The 19,158-nt window shown below is 43.8% G+C and overlaps 1 protein-coding gene across 2 annotated transcripts in view; it reads right to left on the bottom strand.

Annotated features, from left to right (window-relative positions):
• DOCK4 (dedicator of cytokinesis 4) overlaps window positions 1-19,158 on the bottom strand; it is a 407,978-nt gene that overhangs the window by 45,668 nt on the left and 343,152 nt on the right. For both annotated transcript variants that reach the window (XM_040343815.1, XM_040343816.1), the window contains 2 exons: window positions 18,818-18,984; window positions 13,503-13,589 (listed from right to left, as the gene is read on the bottom strand). In XM_040343815.1, the coding sequence (XP_040199749.1) occupies window positions 13,503-13,589; window positions 18,818-18,984 (254 nt within the window). The remainder of the gene's footprint in view (window positions 1-13,502; window positions 13,590-18,817; window positions 18,985-19,158) is intronic.

Below are 19,158 nucleotides of genomic sequence, written 5' to 3'. Positions count from 1 at the left end.
GACCAGTTCCTGCTGAATGTGCCAAGTTTCAAACCATCTATGGCCAGCTTAAGGATCAGTAACACACCCTGAATATGTAAATCCACCCGTGCACCATGTCCTGGTGACCTGACTTTTCTCTGCTCATGTTATGTCACCTCCCTGCCCCCAGCCTGTGACTGGACAGTAAATAAGTAGCAAAAGACTGATGAGATTATCTCTAATGGACTGTAAACACAATTCGAAAATCGGAAGACAGATCGTACGACTTTTTTCCGCTTAATAGTCGCAAGTAGAAATTTAATAGGTTACTAAAGTCACGAAAATTCTTGTACGACAGGAAAAAATAATAATCGCAAGTGATGTCATGTGTTGTAATGTATTTGTATTGTATTTTCGGACGACAACTGTACTGACTAAACAAAAATCGTGCGATCTGGTATCGTACGAGGAAAATCTTTGTGCTTGTCCGATCGAATAATATCAGATCAATTGTGATCGGCTCTCGAAAGCTCTGTACGAATGATCCGATTATCGTAAGATTCTTCCTCGGACGACAGTTTTCATACGATATTCGGATCGCGTGTATGGGCCATTAGCACTGCTCTTCTTTCAGCATATCTCTTGTCAGAAAATGTGTATGCACTAAAGCTAATTCGCTCCCGGTGCTGCCACTTCTTCGCCCAGCATGGGTGCTTCTGAACAGTCATAGTCTTTTGACTAAAATGCCATTTTAGTTTTAATCGTATTTTAGTCATCTGAATTGTTTTAATTTTAGTCAGCTAAAGTACATTTTATTCGACTAAAATTTTATAGGTTTAGTTAAATTGTAATGCAATATTTAAGCATTTCTCTAGAATTGCCAAACTCATTATATACTCCTGGAGTAAAAATCAAATAACATGTTATTATTTAGGGTATTAAAGGATATATTTTTTTTAAATCGCAAGCATTTTATACTTACTGCTCCATGCAGCGGTTTTGCACAGAGCACTCCTGATCCTCATCTTCTCAGGTCCCCTGCCGGTGCTTCCTGGCCCCTCTCTCCTCACCAATGGGGGCACCTGAGCTGGCTTGTGCTCCGTTTGTCCATTCAGACAGCGCCACGACTGAGCCCCACCCCCTCTCTCTCCTCATTCACTTACTGACTTTGATTAACAGCAGCGGGAGTCAATGGTACACACTGCTGTCTCAGCCAATGAGGAGGAAGAGTCCCCAGAGAGCCAATGTTCTCATGCACATCGCCGGATCGAGATCTGGCTCAGGTAAGTATTAGGGGGCTGCTGCCCACAGAAGTTTTTTTTAATCTTAATTCATAGAATACATTAGGGTAAAAAACCTTCTGTCTTTAGAACCACTTTAAGGTTTGAACATGCACGACAGACACAAATTTAGCTAATGTGATATAGAACATCTTTATAAATATAACCAAGTTTTATAAACAAATATTGTGTTTTTTGACAAACAAAAGTGCAACTTTAAAATATATAAAAAACAAAAAACAAAAATAAAAAAATGTAAACTCTGCTGTCTGTAATGCAATTGCACATATTACCTGAATATATTACCAACATCAAATATTAAGAAAATAAAAAAATAAAAGCCTTTTTATACAAAGAAATAATAATAATTCTTTCAGCAGCTTAGTAGATTGACCTTAATTCATTTTATGTGGTAATGCAGTGTTAATTTTGATGTCAAATTTAGATTTAGTTTCAGTCATAGTCTATTGACTAAATTTCTATTTTGGTCATGTTCTAGCCTTTTGACTAAAATGTCATTTTAGTTTTAGTCGTATTTTAGTAATCTGAATTGTTTTAGTTTTAGTCATATTTTAGTCGACTAACACAGAGGTTATCTAGTCAATGAAATTATTTTTGTCAACTAAATTAACACTGCTGAACAGTAGATTACAAAAGGCTGAAATTAAATAAAGTTCAGGTATCTAGACTAATTTCACAAAAAAAATAATAGTAAAAAATAGTAATAATAATAACATTTTTTTTTTTTTTTTTTTTATGGAATTATTACTGCATTCATTGCAGTTTTGATTTGTCAGGAGTTTAATACTTCTGAAATATATTTTTGATTTAGGTCATGAATGTTCATTACCAGAGTGCAAGGAAATATTACCCAATTTTAGCATCACTTACAAGTGAAATTATCAAGGCAAATATCTAAGGGCTGGTTTATTTTAGCAAAAAAAAACATTAGCAATATAGCATCTTTCAGATCTAGCATACATAGAGAAACATTTGTTTGCTTCAGAAAGACTGTCACTACAAAGCAGCTGTTGTTTTTCATATATATGTTGTGCTTCAATAGAATGTCGCTTTTAGGAAACGCAAAATACCCTTGCAGCTGGCACTGGAAGGTTTACCAACAGCCATTACATACATAACATTCATAGATAGAGAAACAAAAGCAAGCCTCATAGTGTACGGTCACAAGTTTGATCTGCAAGTTAAGGCCACAGACACTAGGGTTCTGTTTTCTATACTGGGAAAACATGTTGGAGATGAAACACCTGAAAAACTTTAGAGCAGGAGTTATGATCCAACAGATTCCAAAAAATATATAAACTGATCAGCCATAACTTTTTTATGCACTGACAGATTAAGTGAATAACATGAATTATTTAATTACAAATCCATCTGAAAGTTGGCGGGATATATTAGGTAGCAAATAAACATATTGGGGCAGATCCACGTAGAATTGCATGGGCGCAGCGTATGGGAGATACGCTACACCGCTGTAACTTACTTTTTGATGCTTCGAATCCAGAAAGAATTCATGCCGTAAGTTACGGCGGCGTAGTGTATCTCTCACGGTGTAACGGCGCCTAATTAAAATCGGCGAGTAGGGGGGCGTGTTTCATTTAAATGAAGCGCGTCCCCACACCGAACGAACTGCGCATGCGCCGTCCCTAAATTTCCTGTCGTGCATTGCGCTAAATGACGTCGCAAGGACGTGATTGGTTTTGACCTGGACGTAAATTACGTCCATCCCGATTCACGAACGACTTACGCAAAAAAAAAAAAATTAAAATTATATGCGGGAACGACGGCCATACTTAACATTGAGTACGCCACGAAATAGCAGCTTTAACTATACGCTGAAAAAAGCCGACTAGAGACGACGTAAAAGAATGCGCCGGCCGCTCGTACTTTCGTGGATCGTCAGAAATAGCTAATTTGCATACTCGACGCAGAAAACGAAGGGAATGCCACCCAACGGATGCCAAATAATTGCATCTAAGATCCGAAGGCGTACGAAGCCGTACGCCTGTCGGATCTAACCCAGATGCCGTCATATCTTGTTTTGAGAATTCAAAACAAAGATACGACGCGGGAAATTTGAAAGTATGCCGGCGTATCAGTAGATACGCCGGCGTACTCTCTCTGTGGATCTGCCCCATTGTTCCTGAATTTGATGTGTAGAAAGCAGAAAAAAAGAGATTTTTAATACAGCTTACCTGTAAAATCTTTTTCTTGGAGTACATCACGGGACACAGAGCGGCATTCATTACTATATGGGTTATATGGAGTACCTTCAGGTGATAGACACTGGCAATCTCAAACAGGAAATGCCCCTCCCTATATAACCCCCTCCCATAGGAGGAGTACCTCAGTTTTGTAGCAAGCAGTATGCCTCCCAAAATGGTCCTCAAAAAGAGGGGTGGGAGCTCTGTGTCCCGTGATGTACTCCAAGAAAAAGATTTTACAGGTAAGCTGTATTAAAAATCTCTTTTTCTTTATCGTTACATCACGGGACACAGAGCGGCATTCATTACTATATGGGATGTCCCAAAGCAATGCTTACAATGAGGGGAGGGAGAACATCTCCAAGACAAAAGGATTTAATTTAGAGGTATACTCAAATCATAATAAATCCAACTTAGTTGAGAAAAATAATCTTAAATTTTAAATTTAACTCAAAAAAAAAAGAGGAGCCCCTGGAATCCGAGGGTCTCAAACTGCAGCCTGCAGCACTGCCTGCCCGAAGGCAGTATCAGTATTCCTTCTTACGTCCAACTTGTAGAATTTTGTAAATGTGTGGACAGAAGACCAGGTTGCCGCCTTGCAAACTTGAGCCATAGAGATCTGGTGGTGTGCTGCCCAGGAGGCGCCCATGGCCCTAGTAGAATGAGCCTTTAATGATACTGGAGGAGGCAACCCCTTCAAGCCGTAGGCCTGAGTGATTAATTGCTTAATCCACCTAGAAATGGTGGATTTTGCAGCTGCCTGCCCCTTCTTGGGCCCATCCGGTAGAATGAACAGCACATCTGTTTTCCGGATCTTCTTTGTAGCTTTAAGATAGGCCTTCATGGCCCTGACAATATCCAAGGTATGCAGCAACCCTTCCTTTCTGGAAGTAGGTTTAGGGAAGAAGGATGGTAATACCAAATCCTGGTTCAAATGAAAACTGGATATAACCTTCGGTAGGAAGGAAGGATGAGGGCGGAGAACGACCCTGTCCTTATGAAAAATAAGATATGGTTCCTTACAGGATAAGGCCGCCAGTTCCGAAACTCTTCTTGCGGAAACTATGGCAACCAAAAATACTAACTTCCTTGTCAGTAAAACCAAAGGAATTTCAGCCAACGGCTCAAACGGTTGTTTCTGTAAACTTGACAGAACAAGATTTAAATCCCACGGACAAAGCGGGGATTTAACTGGAGGTTTAATACGTAAGACCCCTTGAAGGAAGGTCTTAACCAGCGAGTGGGTGGCCAGCGGCTGCTGAAACCACACTGACAGAGCAGAAATCTGTCCTTTAATTGTGCTTAATGCCAATCCTTTATCCACTCCTAGCTGGAGAAAACTTAAAACCCTATCGATGGTGAACTTGCGAGGAAGCCACAGCTTGGACTCACACCAGCCTACATAGGCCTTCCAGACCCTGTGATAAATCACCCTAGAGACCGGTTTCCTGGCTCTGATTAGGGTAGAGATTACTTTCTGAGACAGACCTCTACCCCTGAGAATCAGGGATTCAGCTTCCAGGCCGTCAAATTTAGATGCCGTAAGGCAGGGTGGAGGATCGGACCTTGCGATAGCAGGTCTGGCCTTAGAGGCAGAGTCCAAGGGTCTCCCACTACCATCCTTAGGATTAGTGAGTACCATGCCCTTCTGGGCCATGCTGGAGCTACCAGGATAACTGGTATGTGCTCCACCCGGATCCTGCGTAGCAGGCGGGGTAGTAACTGGAGCGGGGGAAACGCATAAAGAAGTTTGAACTGATGCCAAGGGCAAACCAGCGCATCGGTTCCGCAGGCCATCGGATCCCTTGAGCGGGACATGAACCTGTCTAGCTTCTTGTTGAGTCTCGATGCCATGATATCCACGTCCGGCACTCCCCATCTTTGGCAGAGTGCTTGAAAGACTTGTGGATGCAGAGACCATTCCCCCGGCCATAGAGTCTGGCGGCTTAAGAAGTCCGCCTGAAAATTGTCCACTCCTGGAATGAATATTGCCGATATGCAGGGCACATGAGCCTCTGCCCATAGGAGAATCAAGCTCACCTCTCTCTGAGCGGCTTGACTCCTGGTTCCCCCTTGGTGATTTATGTATGCCACGGCCGTGGCATTGTCTGATTGAATTCTCACCGGGAACCCCTGCAATTTTGACGTCCAAGCCCTGAGGGCTAGTCGAGCAGCTCTGAGCTCCAAGATGTTGATGGGCAACTGCTTCTCTGGTTTTGCCCAAGTACCTTGGCGAGTGCAACCATCCAAAATTGCTCCCCAGCCCGTCAGGCTGGCGTCTGTGGTCACTATCTTCCAAGCCACTGGGCTGAAAGACTTCCCCTTCAGTAGATTCTGAGGGTCTAACCACCAACACAGACTTTGTCGGACTCTTGATGAGAGCGGCAACGGGATATCCAAGGCCTGTGGCCTTCTGCTCCATGCTGACAGGATGGCTGCCTGCAGGATGCGAGTGTGGCTCTGGGCATATGGTACCGCCTCGAATGTGGCCACCATCTTGCCTAGTAACCTCATACTTAGGCGAATAGTCGGTTCTTTCTTGCTTAGAACCAGTAGGATTAATTCCTTGATGGCTTTGACCTTCCTCAGAGGTAGGAACACTCTTTGTTGTTCTGTGTCTAATCTCATGCCGAGATATTCCAACTGCCTTGTGGGCAGGAAAGCTGACTTTTCTCGATTTAGGACCCAGCCGAACCTCTCGAGGTATTGGACCGTGAGGGCCACTGCTCGCTCCAAGCCGGGAGACGAGTGGTCTATGACTAGGAGGTCGTCCAGGTATGCTAGGATCGTGACCCCTTGGATCCTTAGCTTGGCTAGGATTGGAGCTAGGACCTTCGTGAACACCCGGGGGGCCGTAGCCAACCCGAAGGGAAGCGCCACGAATTGGAAATGACGCGAAGCCACCATGAAGCGTAGATATCTTTGATGTGGCTGATAAATTGGAACATGAAGGTAGGCATCCTTTATGTCTATGGACGCCATGAAGTCGTCCTTTTGGAGTGTGGCAGCTGCTGACCGCACGGATTCCATCCGAAATGAGCGGACTTTTAAGTATGCATTTACCATCTTTAGGTCCAAAATTGGCCTGACATCTCCATTGGACTTTGGGATGATGAATAGGTTGGAGTAGAAACCCAGCCCCTGTTCCAGGACTGGTACCTCTACTATTACTTCCTGGGAAAGTAGATGATCTAATGCCGATCTTAATGCGGCTCCCTTCTCCGGATCGTTTGGAATCCTCGACTCCTGGAAATGAGGAGGAGGAAACTTTAGGAAATCTAATTTGTAGCCCGTGGCCACGGAAGACCGTACCCACTCGTCGGGAATGCTGGCTTCCCAAATCTCTGAAAAGAGTCGCAGCCTTCCCCCCACCTTCGTGGGTGGGGGCGCCCCTTCATAAGGTCGACTTGGGGGCTGGTTTTGCTGGTTTGCGAAACCACTGCTTTCTGCCTCTAGCAGCCTGTCCTTGTGACTTGCTGTTGAAGCCGAAGTTTGCTTTCGCAGGAGGCCGTCGATACTGCTTGGCATTAGAGGGCCCCTGCCCAGGGGAATACTGTCGTTTAAACGCAGGCCCCTGCAACTTCTTCTTAGTTGGCAAGAGAGTACTCTTGCCGTTTGAAATGGTCTGAATGTATTTATCTAGGTCTTCTCCGAAGAGTCGTCCTCCATGGAAGGGGAACCCTACCAGGAGCTTCTTGCATGGGGGCTCAGCCTCCCAGCTCTTTAACCATAAGAGTCTTCTCATATGGACAAGGAATAACGATAAACGTGACGCTTGCTGGATAGAATCCTTAATTGCGTCTACCGTAAAACATATGGCCTTAGGGACGTCCGAAAATTCTTCTGCCTGCTGGGCAGGAATAAGTTTAAGCATCTGCTTAAATTGATCCGATAATGCTTGAGCGACCCCAATCGCAGCCACAGCTGGCTGTACTACTGCCCCTGCAGTAGTGAAGGAGTTCTTAAGTAGTGCTTCCAAGCGTTTATCAACTGGATCCTTGAACACCTGTATGTTTTCTACAGGGCATGTTAACGATTTGTTAACACATGAGATGGCTGCGTCCACTGCAGGAGTAGCCCATCTTTTGGAAAATTTATCTTCCATAGGATATAGGACAGAAAATCTTTTAGGTGGTAAGAAGATTTTATCTGGCTTGTTCCACTCTTGGAACAAAACTCCCTCTAATAGAGGATGGATCGGAAACACAGCCTTGCTTTGAGGCGCCCTCAGTGAGCCCAAAGCTGAAACCGTCGATACCTGGAGATCTGGTACTGGCAAGTTGAATGCCTTATGGACCAAGTCCGTTAATCCTTGAATCCACCAGCTCTCCCTCAGGGAGACTGCCCCAGACTCCTCTGTATCCGGATCTTCGATCCCTGAACCTACTTGGTCCTTGTCCAAGAGGTCGTCCAATTCCCCTGAGGAAATGACCTCCTCTTCTGAGGGTCCGCGCTCGGGCGACGGAGATCTACTCCGTTTACTGCCCCGCATAGCTGCGGCTATCATTTTTCCCATTCTTTTCTCCATCTCTTTTAAAGAGGTGAGTAATACCTCGTCAGTGACCGTCTTAGGGTTGGACTGACCCGCGTCAGCTCCAGCCCCAGATCCCGATGGCCCCAAGGCTCCCTGTGGGGAAAGCAGCGGCATAATTTTGTCCGAGACCTCAGACTCTCTGGGGGAATCCCCACTTCTTGTACCCTCTGACCCGGATGCCATGGTACAATACCGAGGTACACCTGCTAGCTTATTGGTACTTGGGACTATAAATAGTTAATTGCCCAAACACCTGTTTGGGGGATAAAAAATGCTTCCTCTCCCCTAGATGACTTTTTTTTTTTTTTTTTTCTTCAAATCCAGGAAAGAAAAAACATTCTGTCCCCCTGAGTAGTATTGCAAGAAAAACTATGAGATGGAAAAGAAACAGCCTATTCCTAGGCTTGAAAACAGTCTTCTGAAGACTGCAATATTCTTTCTGGCCACTGTGTGTCCTCGGCGCCCCGTGCTGCCGCTCTGGTCTTTCCTCCCCAGTTCCAAAGTATTGAATGAGCTGTATGGAACAAACAAGGAAGGGCCGCCCCTTCCTTAAGCTACTGACCCGCCCTTCCCCCCCAGCTAAACGGCGCCAATTGCGCCTATAATACGTGAACGCGCGCCGCGCGCGCGCCCGCCGACAGGGGGGGGGGGTTGTGGGAAGGGACCTCTCAGCTCCAGCAAACTGCAGCCTGCAGCCTGGAACCACGAGGAGGTCAGCGTTTTGCCTGAGGAGGAAGACTGAATGGAGCATCGCCTGGAGGCTTGCAGGTAAGCACAGCTCTCTGACACACACATTGTTTTATATCACACAGGCCCCACTCAATGCTTTTCCAACACTACAAGGGAGGTCACATTTTATGGGGAATAATACATATAGAGCCATCCTATCTTTATGATATGTGACTAGTTTGCCAGATGCAGCGCATAACTTTAGGCATGTCCCCTGTGACCCCCCAGAAAAAACCTGCTAAGAACCAAGTTCCGCAAGTTTTCCCCTCACTTACCTGCTCCATGCCGCAGGACTTTGCCAAGCAAGAGGCCCAATCTTCCCCCATCTCGGTGGGGATGTCTAGACCTTCAGGCCCTGGGTTCCTATGAAGGATCCACTGTCCTGGGCCCATATAGCACTCTGGCAACAGAAAACATTAGGCACCCAAAGGTTTCTAAGTTCTGGGCCCAGGGTCCAGCTCTCTAAAAAGAAAAGCATTATGGGCTATACCCCAAGGGTTTGGGGTCCGGTTACTGACCACTTTAGCGCTGAGGCCTTTGGACAGAACCGGTTAGCTCACCTAATCCCAAGGATGCGGAGGCAAGCTAAACCATGACTAACACCTAAGACACTGGCGTAAAAACTGAGGTACTCCTCCTATGGGAGGGGGTTATATAGGGAGGGGCATTTCCTGTTTGAGATTGCCAGTGTCTATCACCTGAAGGTACTCCATATAACCCATATAGTAATGAATGCCGCTCTGTGTCCCGTGATGTAACGATAAAGAAAAAGGCATCACAGTTTGATGTGTAGGGCGCTGGAAATCCACAGACCAGTCATGGTGCCCATGCCTACAATGGGCACGTGAGCATCAGAACGGGGACTTGGAGAGCAATAAAATAAGATGGCCTGGTCCGATGAATCATGTTTTTTTTAATATTATGATTCTTTAGACAATGTTCTGCTAGAAAGACTTGGGTTCTGTCACTCATGTGGATTTTACTTTGAGGCCCCGTACACACGTCCGAGGAACTCGACGTGCCAAACACGTTGAGTTCAGTGTTGAAGCCGCCGAGGATCTCGGCAGGCCGACTTTCCTAATTGAACAACGAGGAAATAGAGAACATGTTCTCTTTTCGGCCCGACGAGTTCCTCGTCGGCTTCCTCGCTGAAAAGTGTACACACGAGTTTCTCGGCAGAATCCAGCTCCGATCGAGTTTCTGGCTGAATTCTGCCGAGAAACTCGGTCATGTGTACGGGGCCTCACACATAACACCTACCTAAACATTGTTGCTGACCAAGTACACTCTCTTGTGGAAATGGTATTTCCTGATGACAGTGGCTTCTTTCAGCAGAATAATGTCCCCTGCCAACCTTCAAATGGTTCAAGAATGGTTTAAGGAACAAAACAATGAGTTCTAGGTGTTGACTTATCCTCCAAATTTTCCAGATCTCAATGCAATAGAGCATCTCTGGGATGTGCTGGAAAAACAGGCCGATCCATGGAGGCCCCATGTTGCAACTTACAGGACTTAAAGGATCTACTACAGACCGCTTGGTGCCATATACCACAGGATACCTTCAGAGGTCTAGTAGCACCCCTGCCTCGAAGTGTAGGGGCTGTTTTGGCAGCACAAGGGGGACATACTCAACATTAGGCTTATGGTCTTAAAGTTATGGCTGATAAGGTCAATGGTTTATCATCCATTTGTGTGGTGCACACTGGCCCCTAGAGATGTGGGGTCCACTGTGCCCTCATATGTTGCAAAACAAAATGTGGGGAAACACCATTCTGTCCTACTTCGGTGTCTCTGCTGAAACACTGTTTGCTTATCCCGGGAAGGGGGTGGGTACTAAAGGTCAGTACGGAGAATGGGAAGAGCAGGGCTATGATCGGCTGTAGTTGGTCAGTCAATCACAGCAAATTAAAGCCTCACCCCCAGCAGAGTTCAGGGGTCAGGGATAATTGATGCAGAGTTCATTGGTCTGTAACAATTAACGCAGAGTGATGCATTGTTCAGAGGTGAGTAATCACTCAAAGGTCAGTAGTGCCACAGAGTTCAGGAATTAGTAGTAAGTGACGAAGAGCTCAAAGGTCTGTAGTAAGTGATGCAGAGTTCAGGGATCAGTAGTGACGCAAAGTTCAGGGGTCAATAACAAATGATGCAGAGGTTAGTAATGAGTCAGGTGTCAGCAGTAAGTGAAGCAGAGTTAAGAAGTCAGCAATTTAAAGTTCAAAAGTAAGTGATGCAGAGATAAGAGATCGGTAATGATTCAGGTGTGGTGTTTGTACCTGGTGGCGCAAAGTTCAGGGGTCACTAGTAAGTAACGCAGAGTTCAGGGGTCAGTAGTGATACAGTGTTTTGGAGTCAGTCAGAGTTCAGTAATGGCTCACATGTTAGTAGTAGCCAATGCAGAGTTCAGATGTCAGTAGTAAGTCGCCACCAACACAACCACATCTTTAAGCCACGCCTAATGGTTAGTAAAACGTGGTTGTGCGCGCCGCATTTTGGCATTTACAGCCCAGGGGGTCCAACATAGCCTTGCACACAGGCCCACTGCTTTCGGAAAAAGACCCTGGTGCAGGCAATAGTGCTGTTTTCTCCCCCTCCGTGCCGCTCTCCCCCGTGCTGTCTTCTCCCCCTCCATGCTGCTCTCCCCCCGTGATGTCTTCTCCCCCTCTGTGCCGCTCTCCCCCATGCGGTCTTGTCCCCCTCCTTGCCGCTCTCCCCCTGTGCTGTCTTGTCCCCCTCCGTGCCGCTCTCCCCCGTGCTGTCTTCTCCCCCTCTGTGCCCCTATCCCCCCGTGCTGTCTTGTCCTCCTCAGTGCCGCTCTCCCCCGTGCTGTCTTCTCCCCCCTTCGTGCCGCTCTCCCCCCTCAATTTGTCAGGATGGAGAGCGGAAAGCTAAACCCGGCTCCTACCTTTTCCGAATGGACAGAGTCAGTGATCACGGACTCTGTCCATTCATATCACTCAAACATAGTAAAATGTGTTTACGATGCTTCAGTTTATGAATGGAGAGGAGCTTCTCTCCATTAATTTTAGCCGATGCTGCGAGAAAGGGACTGGGGAATCGGTGTCCTTAGTCCCTTTTCTCTGTCTTAAAAGGGAGATGTCAGAGGTCTGTTAAGACCCCTGATATCTCACCAAAGCCCCCCCAACAGACAGTACAGTTACAATACAATTCAATACAGGTGGAATCAGAGGGCCCTACTCATTAGAGCTTACAATCTATGAGGGAGGGTCAAGTGATTCAAAATGTAATATAGCTGCGGGGATGAGTTGATGGAGGAGAAAAAAAAAGTACAGTTGATAAGTGGGGGCAGAATAAGCTTCCCTGAAGAGAAGGGTTTTCAGTGATCGTCTTAAAGCAGAGTAGGAGATAGTTGGACAGATTGGGGTAGGGTGTTCCATAGAATGGTAGAGGCTTGGGAAAAGTCTTGGAGGCGAGCATGGGAGGAGGTGATAAAGGAGCCAGAGAGCAGGATGACTTGGGATTTGGTAAACGGCAGAATGGGTAAACGACCAAAGTGTGGCAGGTCAAAGGACCGACATACAGCTACGACGGTTTGTGGTAAGTGGTTAAAGTAACATGGTTTTAGCCAGGTGGTCAGTATTAATTTTATTTAGGTGCAATAGAAAATTCACTCCAGGGAAGGACAATTCTTAAAAACTATCTTAATTGCCTGGTCACAAAATAGTTACACAAGCTCTTTAATCCAAGCATCTACATGCTGGCTAGCCTCCTTTTCACATAACCCAGCCTAGTCTTACCCGTATAAAATAAAACAAACATAGTTTTTCATAGTTAAATGGATCAAGCTGAAATTTAGTCAGACGAGTGACTCATGCCCTTCCATTGTCTGCCTATTTACACAGCTCTGTATAAAGTTTAATCAGAAAGAGGGAGTAGACATGTTGTTCTATGCTACCGGAAATTAATGTTGAGTTGTAATGAAAATATTTTTTAATATACATAGTAAGAACTTATAACCCAACTTAAAACGTATATAAATTAAAATTACAAAAAAGAAATACCATTTACCAAGCACAGTTCAGGGGCAATAAGACATCATGATAAAGGGCCCCCTTCAGCCCCTGGGTCCCATAGCAACCATTTGGCTTCTAAAATATTGGTTAGATCCCTGGTGCTGCAGAGAGATGATATTCTAGCATCGATGGTGGAGCTATAACAGTTGGAGGCAAGCACCTCCTAAATATGATTGTATAGGGGGTAAAAAAAATAGCACACCAGAAACATAATTATGCTGGATGCCCCTGAAAGGAGGTTACTGGAAAAACGGTTGGTAAAACTTGGTTTTCTGAACAGCGACTAGCAACCTCCAATGTTTGAAGGATCTTCTGAAAGATTTTGGTGGGCATCCCCACACCAATGTAACATTTTATATAATATCAGTTAAAACACCAGCACTAAGGCTCCGTTCAGATCTAGGTGTTGCTATTTTACAGGTGTTTTTTCTGACGTTTTTGCTGAATTTTTACAGCGTTTTTGTACGGGCATTTTGAAATTCAAAAGGTCAACAATGTAAAGGAATTAAAACACCTGAACGCTCAGATGTGAACAGGGATCATTGAAATTAATGCAACTTGTCTTGTTGGGCATCTTTAGAGCTGAGCCTTAGAGCAGAAAAACGCCCAAGGTGTGAACCGAGCCTTAGACAAATTATAGAATTATCATCCATGTTTAATAATAGCTTACCTAACTGTAAAGACATCTGAAATGTTTTATTACATTGACCAACGCTCTAAGAAACAAAGTGATACTTGTACTCACCACTTCACGTTTTTCAACTTCAAACCATCGTGATATACCAGGCAAACTCTGCACCAATGTCAAAGCGGTTCGTTCTACCCAAAGACTCTAAAAGACAAAACATAATAATATATTTTAAGAATAAAACAAAGACAATTATTTAAAAGGGACACTAATGTCAGTATGCAAAATATAATGCTTTCCTAAAAATAATTCTAACAGACTACAAATGTTGCCAGTCCCAGTGGTAAAATTAACTACTTCCTTTTAGTATAGTCAATGTCAAAACATTGATGGTTAGCAGTATGGAGTATATACCATGGCATAATGTTCAGTATGCATATACTGTATACAGGGCAGCATGGCATACATCATGTACAGTACTTGTATTGAGAGGCCATCTTGCATACCCATAACATCCTCATAGCTCTCATTAGTGGATTAGAAGGCTCAAAACTTGTCATGATGCAAACAGACCTGCACATAATAGCCAGCAGCCTTCATTTTTTTGGTTAACTGGATTAAGTGTTCCTCTACAACTAATTCCCTGAAATATTGCCTAAAATATATAAACGTATAGCACTGTCTCTTTAGATAAAATGTCCCAAAAACATATAAATTCAGTGCGATCACTTTAAATCTGACAAAAGTGCACCAAAACAAATAATTAGTGTTTCACCATATAAAATATAAATATACAAACAAAATAAAGTCCCAAATTCCAATGTGAACTCAGTGAAGTCTTAAGCCTCGTACACATGGGCCAGAATCTCATCAGGAAAAAAAAAACGTTGTTTTTCCGGACGAGATTCTTGGCAAGAATCTCTTGCCGGTCGAGTTTACAAACACTCCTTTCAAAAGAACCGCGTTTTTTTTTTAAAGGCAAAAACGCGGTGACGTCATTGCGTACGACGAGCATGCGCTTGTCACATTCAATGGCGTCGCCGCCATCTTGCTTTACCCTACCTATGCCATGGAAGCTACTGTGCATGCGTCAGTAATTTCGAGCATGCGTGGGTGGCACGGCGACAGGTAAGTATACAGATGCTCGGGTTTCTCATCGGGAAACAGCAGGATCTCTATTTTTCTTGTCGAGATTCTGGAAAGATTTCCAGACGAGAAACATGAAAGCCTCGTACACACGCTCGGTTTACTCGACAAGAAAGCTCTGCCACCAGTTTTCTTGCTGGTTCTTGCCGAGAATACCGAGCGTGTGTACGAGGCTTTAGGCCTCATGTACAGTCAGCTGCAAAGCCACTACCAATGCCCGGCTGTAAAAAACACTTTTAGAAGCTTTTTGTATTGGCGTTATTGTGCTTTTTGCCGCGTTGGATTTTAGCAGCGTTTCTCTGCCTCTATTCAAAATCAATGGTTCCCTATAAAGCGATCTACTCATCTGACTTTTATCCCATTAATTAGAATATAAGTTGCATTTAAGTTGGATCATCATGATTTGACTTGTGGTGCAACTTGTGCTCTGAAGATCTTGAAGGGGAACTCCACACCAGAATTTTTTTTATTTTTTTTAAAACCGCCCTTTGAGTCTGGTATGAATGGCAAAATGGAAGGAAAACAAATAGTGTGCCTAAAAGACCCCCCACCCCTCCAAGACCATATCAGACCCTTCGGTGTAGTATGGATTTTGAGGAAAAACGCCACACTAAAATTTTTTACGGCGTGGGGTCCCCCGAGAATCCATACCAGACCATCATCCGAGAATACAGCCTAGCAGGTCAGGAGGGGGGGGTGAGCGAGCTCCCCCTCCTCCTGGACCATACAAGGCCACACATCCTCAACATGGGGGGTGTGGGTGCTCTGGGCCCCCCACCCCAAAGCCCCTTGTCCCCATGTTGATGGGGACAAGGGCCTCTTACCCACAACCCAGGCTGATTGTTGTGGGCGTCTGGGGGCTTATCGGAATCTGGAAGCTTCCCTTAAGAAGGGGGCACTCAGATCCTGGCCCTCCCTATGTGAATGAGTATGGGGTACATTGTACCCATACACCCCAAAAAAAGGCAGTGTAGTGTAAATAAAAACACAAGATGGTTTTGACAAGTCCTTTATTAAAAATCTTCCTCCAGTGTTCTTTCCCGGTGTCCTCCCTCTGGTCTTTTTCCTCTGGTCTTCTCTGCCGCTGCTGTCTCATCTGCCTCCGACGATCTAACTTGGATGCTGCTTCTATTCAAATCAATGGGCTGAAAGCACAGCTTAATGCTGTATCTTAACATTTACACGTGTTTACAAGTAATTACAAGCATTTGACATTTGAAATGCCTGTAAACTACAGCCCTGAATGCGATTCATCTGCTTTCAAAAAAACGCCTGTAACCTCAACTGCTTCTAACCAACTATAAATGACTGAGTGTACATGTACACATAAGATAACATTAAGGAGAGTTCAGGGACTGCTGAAAAAAATGCCCAACGTGAGTTTAGAAGCTGAAGTTTACATGAGGCCTTATAAAGAAAACCAGGCCAAGTAAAATCTAAGTGCCAATACACAGTTTGAATAGTGAACTGAAGCCAAGGTCTATTGCTAAATGCATAACAGACCTTCATGAAAAAAGGGGTCTAATAATTTGGTAAGCATGGCAAATTTTGTAGTGGTGGTGGTGGAAGATTGGCTTTGGTTCACTATTGACACTGTGTATTGACACTTTGATTTTACTTGGATTTTTTTCTTTACAAGAGTTCAAGTAGTTCAAAGTGGAATTTGGGACTTTGTATATTTATATTTTATATGTGGAAAGACTAATTATTCGTTTTGGTGCACACATTTAAATTGATAACACTGTATTTACATGTTTTTTGGGCCACTTTATTTAAAGGGACAGCGCTATACATATACAGTACCTCGCAAAAGTGAGTACACCCCTCCCATTTTTGTAAATATTTTATTATATCTTTTCATGCGACAACACTGAAGAAATTACACTTTTCTACCCCCTCAAAATAACTCAACACAGCCATTAATGTCTAAACCGCTGGCAACAATTGGGAGTAAACCCCCTAAGTGAAAATGTCCAAACTGGACCCAATTAGCCATTTTCCCTCCCTGGTGTCATGTGACTCATTATTGTTACAAGGTCTCAGGTGTAAATGGGGAGTAGGTGTGTTAAATTTGGTGTTATCACTCTCACTCTCTCTATACTAGTCACTGGAAATTCAACATGGTACCTTATAACTCTCTGAGGATCTGAAAAAAATTATTGTTGCTTTACATAATGATAGCATAGGCTATAAGAAAATTGCCAAGACCCTGAAACTGAGCTGCAGCACGATGGCCAAGGTCATACAGTGGTTTAACAGGACAGGTTCCACTCAGAACAGGCCTGGCAATGGTCGACCAAAGAAGTTGAGTGCATGTGGTCAGCATCATATCTAGAGGTTGTCTTTGGGGAAATAGACATATGATTGCTGCCAGCCACATCCACCAGCTCTGTGATGTTATCATGGAGAAGTGGAAGAGGACTCCAGTGGTAACCTGTGAAGCTCTGGTGAATTCAATGCCCAAGGCCTATTAAGGCAGTGCTGGAAATAAAAGGTAGTCACACAAAATATTGAAACTTTGGGCCCAATTTGGACATTTTCAATTAGGGGTGTACTCGCTTTTGTTGCCAGTGGTTTAGACCATGATGGCTATTGTGTTGAGTTACTTTAAGGGGACAGCAAATTTACACTGTTATACAAGCTGTACACTCACTACTTTACATTGTAGCAAAGTGGCATTTCTTCAGTGTTGTCACATAAAAATATATAATAAAATATTTACAAAAATGTGAGGAGTGTACTCACGTTTGTGAGATACTCTATGTTTATATCATTTCAAAAATATCTGTTTGTGGATATTTATACAGGCAGCTGTTGCTTACCTTTTGATGTCAATACTATAATAATAATATTATCTTGGTTGGTGGTTGGCATTAGCACAGAGTTAATTTGGGGTTTGCCTAAAGGTGTTTATTTTAAAACCAATGTGTGCGTGCCCTGGAGGGCCCTAGATATCAGACCATGTACAAGATGTCACTAGACCAAATCCCAGACACCAAGAAGTCACATCCCCGTCATTTTACAGTCTCAAGCAAAGGACATTTAAACAATGACAGTAGGGTTTGGGCACCAAGACTGGTGTAACTCAATAAAAATCTGTACAGAAACGGAGGCCCTATGTATAGCCTGGGTCTGGGAGCAATGCATCTCCCTGGGCAACAGTAATACAATTCAAGACAGACACCCTTTGCCTTTAGGCACCACAAGGGGCTGCTCTTCACCAGTTTTGTGAGTCCATACATTTTGTAGATTTGAGAGGTTCACTAAAAAAATGGCCACAGATCCTTAGAATATGCATTCCCCAAATGACTTCTATATGCCACGAGCTATCAAAGCTAGCATTGGTCACAATAAAGCGCACCCACCACCTCCCTTCTGGTCACCAAATGCAATATAAAGTCTCGCTGCCTATTAGGGAAACATGAGGGTGAAAGAAAGTGGCCCTTATGGCAACCATGTCAGCTCTGGCATAGTTTTTGCATGTCTAAACAGTGATCTGTAAATGCCTGCAAGCCCCTGGATGTTAATGTCTTACTATCTAAAGCCACTTTGCTGAAAAATGTGAACCCACAGGTTTGTTGTAAATTCCTTTCTTGGAAGGTTTCATTGGGCAATGGTGTATTTTTTAAAACAATTCTAGATGGTCTTTAGCATTCGTAGAAAATTAAAATGTGTATAAATTAAACAAATATTATGTTTAGATTAGTGCAATAAAAATAGTTTAAATGTTTCAAACACTCAATATAAAACAATATACCGGTACTTATCAAAAAATTTAAATACAGCATTTTATGTTTTGAACTGAAGAGCCGGTGTTCTGCAATAATTGATGGCTCTTTCTTTTCCTGCAAATCTCTCCAAATGAAAGGATGTGTATGTTTGAAAATAAAACCTGCATTGTCTCATTTGGAGCTGTGTCTTACACTAAATTGTATGCACAGCTCTGTGCAGTGATCCTGTCAAATAGGAACCTATCTTTAGCTCTGAAAAATCTCCAGAGGACAAGAGTCTTTTCAAGGAATTCACATCCCCATTTTCATCCGGATGATAAACATCTACATGTAATTGAAAGCTCTCGCGCTCTCTGTGCTGGGAATATTCAAATGCAAAGTAGTCATTTCTGCTAACACACTATTCGGTTGTGTTAAATAGCAGAAATAGGAAATGTGTAAGGAGGGAAACGTGACCTCCTGTGCACTCTGCGCACTGTTCAAGAAAAACGCTGCCTACATGCCACCAATTCCATTGCCCACGTCTAATACAGCGCAAGAAACTTTGAGCCATACCTTGAATTCATTCTCCTTGTCCTTTGTGCCCTTGTGAAAAGGTCTATCATAGCGAAACCTCCAGATATGATTCACTTTGTAAAAGCTTTTAATGTTGTCAGGAATACCCTCTCTTTGTAGAACCTCCTGGCTTTCAGGGATTGGCGTGACGGCATAAATCTGTAAATCTAGGCACTGTGATTAAGGTCAACACAGGAAATACAATTGCTGCAGCAAGATTCACTAACAATCTGCTGGAATCATGGGCAAATGTATGTTCAAAGAATTATTAACAGTAAATATGTGATAAGCTTTTCTATGCATCCCATAAAACATACGATGGAAGGAAAATATTCAATCCT

This window comes from Rana temporaria, chromosome 3 (assembly GCF_905171775.1).
Source record: "Rana temporaria chromosome 3, aRanTem1.1, whole genome shotgun sequence".
Lineage (NCBI taxonomy): Eukaryota > Metazoa > Chordata > Amphibia > Anura > Ranidae > Rana > Rana temporaria.
This window is presented reverse-complemented; position numbering and strand designations above follow the sequence as displayed.